We start from the raw sequence: 12,298 nt of genomic DNA, 5'->3' as shown, positions 1-12,298 counted from the left end.
TGGTATTATTAGAGTTGATACATGTATGAACAACAAGAAAAAACAATTAATAATATTAATAGAAGTTCATAGTGATATATCTGTTTGTTGTTAGTTGGACTTTCTGGGACCAAACTAGAGAATTTTTTAACATCTTCATCTCATTTTCTTTTCTGAAAAACATAAAAATAACATATTAACTTTAGAAAGGAGATTAATAACTTAAAAATATTTTTAATAAAGTTTTATAAACAACTTGTGAAAATTCTCCTTAGTTTTACAAGTGTAATAAAAATACATATTTAATATTTTTAATTTAACTAATTTATAAACTTAATCTTTTTTACACAAAAAAACTCGGATCTATAATAAATTGGCTTACAATTTAAAATTTATTTTCACATTTCTATATAATCCATCGTGTATGTAGATATAATAGATTATATCTCATTACAAGAAGGATTATGCATCTCCTTCTTCAATAATAAAATCATGAGATGCAATTAATTTGCATCTAATTATAGAATTATTTAATTTTTAATTAAAGTAATTACATTAAATTTTTCCAATTTCAATCAATTCAAATTTTCGAATTAAATTATTCATTATATCAAATTAAAAATTGTACATATGTCTAGTTTAATCGGTACATCAATCTACTAAGAATAAAAAAATAGTTTTAATGTCGAAACACGGGTTCCAATATGGACACTACCTTACATGACGGGTGGTTAACCTTGTTGACAAACTTGGGATCAGAACATTAGCATTCACCATGGGTCGATAATGAGGTTCTAAGACGAACCATCAGTTCCTTAAGCCCTTCATTAGAGATAAAATGTCATTACCCTTAGACCCTCGATTGGGGGAGCATACAATACCTCAAATGAGGGGTGATTGATCCTAACGATGTCATTTCATGGACTTGGGATTGGAACATTCCACCCTTTGAGATGTCTTTTAAGGACAAAATTGTAACGAAGCACACACTCCAAAGCAGACAATACTTCGGATGAGGAGTGATTGACCTTAACGACGTCAATTGACAAACTCAGAATCAAAATATTGGCCCTACCTTAGGTTCGATAACCACTAGGTGTTTTCAATCGTTTTTGCTGTTGAAGACATTAACCAAATCAAGACAAATAATTTGGGGACGTTGTTTGAACAAGAGTTGGTGGACTATGACAAGGAAGAAAACCAAGGATTTAACAAGGAGTTAATGGAACCTACTTTTGAGTTCATCAATCATAAGGGAGGCATAAGAGTAAAAAAACAATTACTTTTACATACCATAAGAGGGATCTTGTGATGCATTAAACGCGCATGTTAAACTAAATTTTTTTTCCAATGAAACTATAATTGACAAAACATTTGACAAACCTAAAATGCTAAAAATCTTTCTTGTGGTAGTTGAGTGACCTAGATGTGTCATTTGATGGCCATGAGGATGTCCTTGCTAATAGTGAAAATGCATTGTTCAAAGTTGTGACCAACCAACTTGTTTTTGTAGCCATTGGAGGATCTGATTTTCGATAAGTGTAACACCTCTTTTAAGATGTTACCTGTAGTTTATAAATCATTCATTATCTTAAGAAAATTTAAACTCTAATATCATCACTAAATAATGAACTTAAAAAAACACTTTATTTCAGCCATTAAAATAAAGTTGTCCCATTTCAGCCATCGTGATCTTGTGCTTAAGTTAAGTACCTCTAAAAATCTTGATACATCGCAACACATTCTTGGTATTTCAAGATCTTTCACAACAAAAGAACAATTTCACACTTGGACACAATTCACTCAATCAAGGGGGAGACTTCATTCTTACTCACAGAATGATACAACCTCTAGATACCATATAGAAATAAAAACTAAAAACCATACCACTACTAATACATTAAGTAATGTAATTCTCACTACTATGATGTTATGAGCAAAGGTAGATAACATGAAGTTTAGAAAGCAAATAGAACAATAATAGACAAAACTAACATTGACTTGACTATCTAGCGAAAACAACTTCTTTACCTAAAAACTTGAAGAGACGGTCTATATGCAACAACTTAAGGTGTTCACTACACTTTAAGGAAATGTGTGTCTTTTGCAAAAATCATTATGACTTGAAATAGAGCCCATAAGTGTAATACAAGAGGCATGATAATTTCTTTAGAAAGACAAGGTTTCAAAGGTGCATTTATGATAATTGTGTCTACATCTTAAAAATAGAATAAATGAATATAATGTATATGTTGTTGTATGTAAACAATATCTTATATCCAGTCAATATATGGATGAAATAAAAAAACTTAAAGAAAGATATTACGGTGAATATATATAAAAATTAAATGATTCGAGTGTTGTGTTCACTTAATAAGGTTATTAGTAAGGTTGATTTTTAAGATGCATAAATTATAAATCTATAAGTACAATTGTAGACCATCATGCAACTCTCAGTTATTCAAGATCTTAACTTTAAAGAAAATAAGGAAATAAGACTAGATGGAAAAAACTTTATGTATTTTGATTAGATATTTATTCAATTAGCTTGACTTTATATTCCTTGTAAATCAAAAGTAACATTAATATTTGTAATATCTTTGCATTAGTAAAAACTTTTGTGATTAATAATAAAGAATTCAATGTAATCCAAGTGAATTAATATAAGATTTTACTATGATTGATAATTTTAATATTAATTACATTAACCATTCCCTTTTGAAACAACAAAAATATATTTTATAAAACCATCATGTAACCTTACTTATATATTTTAATCACAACTTACTTATACAGTCTAATCATGTATCAATCATTTTTATAGAGATATATCATAAAAAAACACCCTCAAATTATACATCATCTTAATTAAGTTTTCAAATCTTAATAGAAAAATTTGTTTAAAATATAAAACAAAGTTAAAAATTTAAACATTTATACGATTTGAAAGATTGTAAATTATTGTTGGAAAATAAATATATAATCTTAAAAGAGAATCTTACCCATTAATTTTAGACAATTCAAAGAATCCAAGTCATTTTGTACAAACTTATGAAAACAAAAGTACCAATTTCAAAGGTTAACATGTTTGTTTAGTGATTCAAAAGCTTGAATAATTTTAAATCTTCTTTCAAGCAAAGTAGGTCTCGTACGTATTCAAACAAAATGCCAATTTTCCTATGTACTTTTTCAGATTACACACTTTGAAAGCAAAATGTAAAATATTAAATAAAATCCAAAAACTATAAATTATATATGACTGGAAATACTGTTGACTATAATTTTATAACGTGTAATTATTTTTTAAACAAAATCTTCCAATTGATTAAAAAAATCAACAAAATCTTCCAATTGATTAAAAAAATCAACAAAATCAGGTTACTCCTTGTCCTTCTTATAATAGAAATTTCAACTTGGAAAGTAATTATAAAAAAATAAAGGCTTAAATGCTTACTTCGTCTTTGTTTAGTACCCGATTTTAAAAATGAAGACATTGGTCCTTATGTTCTGAAAAGTGTATGAATAAGGTCATGTCCGTTAAGTTGACAACAACGGCGTTAAGTCCATGCTGACGTGGCCGTACTTTTTCTCTTCTCTCTTCTGTTGTCCAGCTTTCTCTATCTCTTGTTCAGTTTTTTCTTTGATGATTTGTTGAATTTGTTCTTTCTTTATGGACTTTATTCATATATTTTTCATAACATAGGAACCCAATGTCTTCATTTTTAGAAACCGGGTACTAAACAAAAATTCACCTTTTAACATAAAAACGAAGTAAGTATTTAAGCCAAAAATAAAAGTTAAATAGAGTGAGTGTCCGAAAATAGAAAGTCAAAATTGTTAAAATTAAAAGTTAAATAAAGTAACTAAAGAAAAATAACAATTATATAACATTATATGGAAGGAAATCGTAATATTTAATATAATTTTAAAATAAAATATGAAAACAAAATGGAGATCTTGTAGTATATTATTATAAATAGATTATAAATTAAAAATAAACAACTATATATTTCAAAATTTAATCACATTAAAACAAGAAGATTTACTCAAATTGAAAAAAAAATAGAAAATTGAAATTAACTTAAAATTTTAAATTGTAACAAATGAATAAAATGATATTAAAAAGTTGAAAAAAAGACAAAAAAAAAAATACATTGCTTTATATTTTTCTAACATGTCGTTTTACATTTCACTAAAAATCTTTTTAATTCCTGAACTCATATATGAAAACACTACTCTGAGTGGCAAAAACACCCTTTTTAATATGATATAGAAATTTAGGGTTTTTTTATTTATAAAGAATGCAGAAGAAAGATTGCGTTGTTGTGGTGATGAAGAACAGTAGTGTTGGAAGGATGAACGATGGGAGTGTGCGTTGCACGTCGAATTAAAAACACGAAAACTTGATATACCCGAAAAAACTGAAACTAAATTATTTATTTATTTATATTATTTATACATTTTAATTTTCCTCCTTCTCCCATCTCATTCTTCACCTCCTCTGAATCCTAACCGTCAATCCCAACGGTCCTCTCCGCCGCCGTGCCTCAACGGAGCAGCGAAGCGACACCGTCATGGGTATGGACTACTACAACATACTCAAAGTGAATCGCAACGCCAGCGACGAGGATTTGAAGAAAGCGTACAAGCGGCTAGCACGCATATGGCACCCCGACAAGAACCCCGTCAACAAGAGTGAGGCGGAGGCCAAATTCAAACGAATCTCCGAAGCCTATGATGTCCTCAGTGACCCTCAGAAGCGACAGATCTACGATCTCTACGGCGAGGAGGCTCTCAAATCCGGCCAGTTTCCGCCGCCGCCGCAGTCTTCCTCCTCCTCCTCCCGCGTCTTTAACCGCCACAATCCCCCCGCCTCCTCCTTCCGCTTCAACCCCCGCGACGCCGAAGACATCTACGCTGAGTTCTTCGGCCCGGATGACGTCGGCTCCTCGCGCCGGGACGCCTTCTTCCGGACCTCCAACGGCGTCCCTTCGTTCGGCGCCGCCGCCCCGAGGAAGGCAGCTGCGGTCGAGAACGCGCTGCCTTGCAGCTTGGAGGACCTCTACAAAGGCGTCAAGAAGAAAATGAAGATCTCCAGGAACGTCTACGACGCTTTTGGGTAAAAAAGTCTTATTTTTAACCTAATTTCACGCAATGTGCTTGTTTCAAATTGTTTCTTCGGTTTTATATTTTCTTCGGTCGATGAGCTTGTATTTGTGTGAAATGGTTGATTATAGATTAATTAGTGTAGTTTCCAATAGAGGGTGAAAGTTAAGTACAGTGAATTTGAAAGGTGTTGGTTGGGGTTGCTTTTTTATTCCAATTTATATAGCTATACTAGACCAATTGTGTGTACGTGAGTGTGCACGTCTTTACCATGAAGGATTGTCATGGCTGTAAGTTCTAGAATTGCAGTGCAAATTTCAACTTCTCTTTGTGACACTGAACTCCCAGGTCTTTAGGTTAGCGTCTGCCTACTACACTTCGTTTTCTTACCCTTTGACTGAATAGAACATAGTGGTTGCTGAACACCTTTATATGTTTGATTGTTCTTGAAGTCTAAATCTTTGACTGACTAGGTAATATGACTTTCTTTTGGCCCTCTTTTTGCTTTTGACATTATTCACTTTTCCCCCGTATGTGTGTATGTATGTGACTTGTCTATGCTTGGGTCGTTTATCAATTCTATATTTGGGTGGAAGATATGGCTTAGTATTTTTTATATACCTTGAAACTAAGGACCGAAAGTGGACTTTGTGGAATAGGTGATGTCAGGGTTGACATGGGGGTTTCATGTACAACGTAAATATGAATCCCGTGGTGAATTTATATGCATTGTCAATTTTGGAAGAGCAAATTTTCCTAGCAAGTAGAAATCTTTCAGGGGCTGTTTTCTAAACAACGGAAAATATTTTCATGACTGGTTCTAGTCTACGAATAAAAGAATGTTGTTGTTCTTAAATGTTGGTATAACATACCCCAGAAAGTTGTTTTCGCTCACATCTTGGAATCCTTAGTGTTTATTTGTTATGCTTTTGACCTTGTGGCACGATAAACTATTGTGAAACAAGGGAACTCAGTAAGGTATGGCATTTTATATTTGTCAGCAAGAGCCACGTAAAGAGTATCATGCGCACTTTTCACCTGCTTCAGCTGCACCTAGTTAGGATAGTGCTTACTTTTGTTAAGACAATTGGCCACTGGGACCACAACATTTGGATAATGTCTTGAGTGAGATAATACATTATTACTTAGCAGTTTCCTTGATTATAACCTGTTTCTTTAGTGATCATCACGTGTATAATGAACTTTAGGCTTCCAAACTAAGATTTTAAAAATAATTTTATCACCTACCATATTCACCACCCTGGCTTTTGCCTATCCTAGTGAAAGATAATTCATAATTGGCACACCTGTCAATGTATGCAATCTAGTGGTTTGTTTACATAGTTAGTATAATTAAGGTTAGCTCTAAATATGATTTAGTTTGGCTAATTTTAAGAAGGTTGTTTGGCTTGATTAGTGTTATTATGTATTTGGCTATGAGCATATTGTTAGTTATTACAATATACAATTTACAACGTTCTCATGTATTTATCGTGCTTTATGTTTTCCAAATTTTGTGATGGAAGTGGAGAAAAAATGTTTACTATTACCAACCACTTCGTTCTTAAAATTTTGAAAGCAAGATGCAAAATGAATACAATGTTAGATTTTTGTAATTATTTACAAAAACATGTGAATTGAAAATTAAAACTGGAAACCAAATCAAAAACACCAGTAAGAGTGTATTTAGTTGATGACTTTTCCTATACCATATATTGGTTATAATTCGTTAGGGAGCCTCTGATCTCGTGAACTGGAGGAAACTCATGGTAGGACAAAAAAAAATTCGTTACTGAATGTATGTAAACTAAGGTTTTGCCTTAATCATTGAAAATGGGAGGAAGAATATGAAACTGAAGTTTAATTAAAGCCTATTTTAATTACCATGATGTGATTAAATTGCAGCCTGTGTATACATACATATATTTCTTATCTATTTGGAATGGCGTGAAACAATGCTGTGCTCGTTAGTCATTCTGGAATTTAATGGTTCGCTTGTCAAGGACAAGGAAGCCTTTTTCATAATAAGTCAGCTTGCTAAATATCCGTATATTGTATTTACATTGGCATTAATCCCAAAGATATAGATGCAATGTGAGGTTTGCTTTGCACGGTCTAAATATAAGATATCCATGTTAGTTTCAAATAAGGGTTTAGATTATAAATGTACCCATTGAGTTATGGTAAATTGTGTGCCATAACTCAATAAGTTTTAGTAGCACAAATTGTCTATCTATTTGCTCTCTACTGTAAGGTTGAATCCATGACCTCGAGTTCACATTAGTGGTTTCCTCATCTATTGGACGGCTTCCATTTTAAATTCAGGTCAAGGTAGTAATGATACATTTGTGTATCATGTCCAATACTGCCTGAATCTTGGGAAAATTTGAAAACTATCGGATTATATGGGACTATAGGTAAAGACACTTCAAGTTAAATAAAAATAAATATGTATAGGCTTATATTTTTTCAAGTTGGAGAAGCTATTGATATAAAACACAGATCAACTATTTCTTTTTCAGTACATGGAAAACCAAGTATTACATATTCTTGAAACTCAGACTACTACAAATTGCTAATTTTATCTGGCATCTTTTTGGCAACACGACATATATTTAAATTAAGCTTATTTCCTGACCTTGAATGAAAGGAGTCAATTTATTTTGTATCAAACTTTAGCATCGATTTGAAACTATGGGGTCGCTGTTGCATAATGAGGGACCAAGGTCAAACATTAGTGGAACTATATGGACCAAGTTAAGCCTTTTTTTGTGGTTGATTGTAGTGATTTGATTAATCTAGTATTGTTTTTCTAGAGTAGGAGCTTCCATCATTATTGGTTTAGACCATTATTAATAGTAATCGATATTTATACTGTGAACCCCCAAACTGATTTTTGAATTGTGAATCCTAGTTTGTATCAAATTGTAAGATTCAGAGCTATGCAAAATGACTTTGAATATGTCACACTGATGATATTGAGTGTTCAACATTAGAGTTGTAAACCAAAATTAGATAAAAACAACATAACCTCAAGTCTGGTTAAACGGAACTGTTTGTTATGTTTGAGTTTATGAAGTCACTATTTTGGATTGAGAGAATGAAACAGCCAAATAGATGGATGTATTGAATGAGTGGTAAATAAATTAGTGGAATAATCAAATAGGATAGGTTCAAAAGTGCTCTGCGGATTCCTTTTTATTTAACAATTTGAGCATATTATTGAAATATGTGATTCATGAAATCTCTCTGATTCCTTCATGATTAGTAAGATTCAAAGTTATTTTAGATTCGTTGAATGATACAAATTGATAGCTTGCCAAATAGTTATATTCTAATAACTAGGTTTAGACAGAGGTCTTCTAAAATCCAAATAAATTGCTGAATATTTTTAAAATTGTAATCAGACTGTTAATCTAATTACCTGATTGTCCAAGAAAATAGGAAAGATTTTCCCTGTATGTGCTTTCAGTATAAATGTTTCTTTAAGGAAAATTTTGGCTCTTGTTCTTTTACATCTGAGAAGTGGATATTTGCGTTTGTTGACAATATTTGAAACGTGCAATGAAATTTCAGAAAATGTCGAAATGTGGAAGAGATTTTGACTATTGAGATAAAGCCTGGCTGGAAGAAAGGAACAAAGATTACCTTCCCAGAGAAGGGTAACCAGGAGCCTGGTGTCATCCCAGCAGATCTAATTTTTGTGATAGATGAGAAACCGCATGCTCTTTATAGAAGGGATGGCAATGATTTGGTGATCAACCAGGAGATAACCCTTCTTGAGGCCCTTACAGGTAAAACTTTGGACCTTACTACCTTGGATGGAAGGAGTCTCGTCTTACCATTGACAGATATTATCAAACCCGGTGCCGAGGTGGTTGTCCCCGATGAAGGAATGCCTATATCAAAAGAGCCTGGGAAGAAGGGGAATTTGAGAGTTAAGCTTGACGTCAAGTATCCTTCAAGGCTAACTCCAGAGCAGAAGTCTGATCTGAGGAGAGTGTTAGGTGGAATCTCATGAGTATGAGTTTGGTATTTCGTGTCACTGGTGAATGCACATTGTAAATATGTCATGTGCATACTATTGATGCATGTGAATAACAGGAATACTCCACGGGTGAAACTGAGTACAAAGGGATAACATACGATGAGCCCATATCTTGACATCTGGACTTTTTTGCAGGCTAGGAAGAAAAACGAGTGTTTGGAAACCATTGGAAGTGTCAATCTTAGTGAAACAGTTAGGTAGGTAATTTAACTGATTTTCCATCATTTTCACAAACTTGTTTTGCCTTTTGGTTAAACTCGTGAACAGTACTGGTGTTGATAAGATCACAACGAGTCGTGCTCATACCATGAAAATTGTATATATTGATTTTTTTTTTATTGGAGGTTCCTTTATTGATATGCTGTTCTTTTAAAACTTGGAAGGACAACATGGAATCTTGGTCTATGATTTTATTACAGACTCGTTTGTTCTGCCATAGAAACTTGATGTGTGGCAAAGTGCTCTTTTAAATTTTCTATTGATAGACTGTTATGCATGTATTACAGCCTCGTATATTTGGTACCTTACATCTCTTGAATATTTAGGAACGCTTTGTATATGATTTTTTCTACACCTGAATCTTTTAATTAAATGAAATTTATTTAAATTTCTATTCCAGATAAGATAGTCCATAGTTCGATGCTAGAGATGGACATTGTGTTTTGTTGGTGAATGATACAAAGTGTACATTACTTTCTCTCTATTAGGATTGATAATCCTCATTCTGTAATATATTTTGTTCGAATTAAATTCCTTAATTTTGATTTCGTAAAGTTGAGTCCTTCAGGCATTTTTATTTACATAGAATATCTAAATTCTTGTTTTTTATTTACTTTCTCTGTCAAAAGAATCTCAGTGTGTAGATTTGGGATTTTGATAACAAACAAACTATTAGGGAGTTACTTATTGCACCCCTCCAATTTCTACCTGCATTCCGCAAGATTTGGAATTCTAGTTTTGTCTATCCTATTTTTATTTGAAACAGTGTCCTCCATGGAAGACATTGTGTTGTGGTAGCGGTTAAAAGTTAGAAGAGAATTATTGTGGCAAGGGTGGTGGAGGTTGTGGAAGTGTTTGGAAAAGGTGAAGTTGAAGTTACGGGGAGTTGGGAATTGGAAAGATGCATCTGGATTGGTGTTTTGGGAAAGTGTTGGAAGAACATTTTGAAAAAGAAAGTCTATAATAGTAGTAATGGGAGGTGCGAACCGTGTTTGAGATTCGTGTTTCCAGAAGGCTATTTTGTACAATCCAGAAAAGGCATAAAAAAGATGTTACCTCAATCGTGGTTAGGAGCAACGTCAGTGACAAAGAAGAAATGAAGAACCTTAACAATGAGGAAAATCATAAAACTCTTTACTTATGTTCCTACAATTTCTTCGCACACCCTTTCTAAAAGTGATTTCTGGATTTTATGTTTCAAAAACTTTCTCCGACAAGCTTTTCCATATTTTTTTAACAATATTTTCACAACTCATGAAATTCATTCTGAAAGGAAATTTTGGAATAAGATTTTTCCAGCATAAATTTTTTCGATGCATATAATGTTTTTTAGAATGAGTTTTCAGAACACCCACATAACATGTATTTAAAAAAAAATCAAAATATATGAAATATGTTCCTGACTAGGATGAGCTCTTTTTTCGCGTTTTCTGTCTTTTTCTTCCCTATAGCAGGAGTGATGATGGAAGAGGTAGTGGTAGCGTGAGCTATGATGTGTTGCAGTTGTGAGTGGTAGTGTAGTCTTTTTCTACTAATATGGGGTGCAGGAAGTAATATACTAAAAAGCATTGGTTAGAATTTTTTTATCCTTTTTTTCCCCAAAGCAAGAGTCCATACAATTTGTGCTTGGTAATATTTAAGGCCTTGCCTAAGTAAGGGTTCCAGTATTCGAGTAAGAAATGCTTCTCATATATTGTAATTTGCTTTCATCCTAAATCACTCCTATCCTAGGTGGATTACTTAATTTATGTCCACAATTGTTATTTACACCATTACTTTCATCTTATATTAAATATTCATATCTTTCAATTATATAATGCGTTTTTCTTTTCTTTTCAAAACTCACCATTGAAAGTTTTCATTTATCATAAATTTTATATAAAATGTCTATATTAATTTTTTATTGATTTAAAATTAGTTAACATCTCATTTAAACAAACTGACATAAATGTAATTTTCAAAATATACTAAAATATGAATTATTTGATATCTTATTTTTTGGTTTACATCTAATAAAGATTAACAAGAACAATTATGATAGTATAAAATTATAATTAGATGATTGAATCGACTATAAACTTTATATTTTATATAAAGTTATCAATATTATAATAAAATTAACGAAAGTTACAGCAGTATAATTTTAGCAAATATTTTTTTCTAAAAAACGATATTTTGGTAAAAAGAAGCAGATAAAATAAAAGTATAAGTAAATCTCACACGTGTAAATAAAAATTTTATTTATGTTAGGTTCTGCTCATTTATCACTAATTAGAAGGGTTTATATGTTTAAAGTCGCTCCAAAGGTTATTTGGTGTGTGTTTTGAAAAATATTTATTTTAAATTTAAGTTTAAACAATTATATTTGAATAAAAATAGTTATTTTTAGAATGTGTACTGGTATAGTTGAACTCTGTTTTGTTGTGTCCAAGTGGGAAAAGCTGATTTTGGTGGAATATTCTTGATGTGGTGTTTTTGTTTTGGGTGATTTATAGATTGGTTTTGGAAGCAAGAATGTACAGATTTTAACCATATCTGATTCATTCTCTCCATGGACCACACCACAAATTTTCTCCTTTTTTATTTTTATTGTTAGTTTTTTCTCCCATTTTGTCTTCTCTTTTAAGTCCTTATACTTGCTTTCTAATATTCTCCTGCACCCTTAATGTCACATGCATATCTATCACTGGATTCAATATTTCTAATCTCTACCAGAAAAAATATCAGATATTCATGTCAGCCACAAGAACCATCAATCCCTGAAATCTCTACATTCAACGACAAGATCAAAATTAGAAAAGAAAAATAAAACATCTAAAATATCTCACAAGTTCATCTTGCTTCTCTTTCATTCATTGCACATTTTGTTAAACTATCACTGTTATTATTACCTTAAAGTGCTTTCTGAAAGCCGATTCTCTGTCCTTCGCTGGCAGAATATTCTGT

At 32.0% G+C, this 12,298-nt stretch overlaps 1 protein-coding gene across 1 annotated transcript; it reads left to right on the top strand.

Moving 5' to 3' along the window:
• Positions 1 to 4,278: 4,278 nt before the first annotated feature.
• On the top strand, positions 4,279 to 9,569 carry LOC108332183 (uncharacterized). Its single transcript, XM_017567361.2, has 2 exons — positions 4,279 to 5,098; positions 8,662 to 9,569. Exons 1-2 carry the CDS (start codon positions 4,554 to 4,556, stop codon positions 9,104 to 9,106), a joined length of 990 nt encoding a protein of 329 aa, XP_017422850.1. The 5' UTR covers positions 4,279 to 4,553; the 3' UTR covers positions 9,107 to 9,569.
• The last annotated feature ends 2,729 nt before the right edge of the window (positions 9,570 to 12,298 follow it).

The sequence above is a fragment of the Vigna angularis genome, chromosome 4 (assembly GCF_016808095.1).
Source record: "Vigna angularis cultivar LongXiaoDou No.4 chromosome 4, ASM1680809v1, whole genome shotgun sequence".
Classification (NCBI taxonomy): domain Eukaryota; kingdom Viridiplantae; phylum Streptophyta; class Magnoliopsida; order Fabales; family Fabaceae; genus Vigna; species Vigna angularis.
Note: the sequence above shows the minus strand (reverse complement) of the source record. Positions and strands in the feature narration are given on the sequence as shown.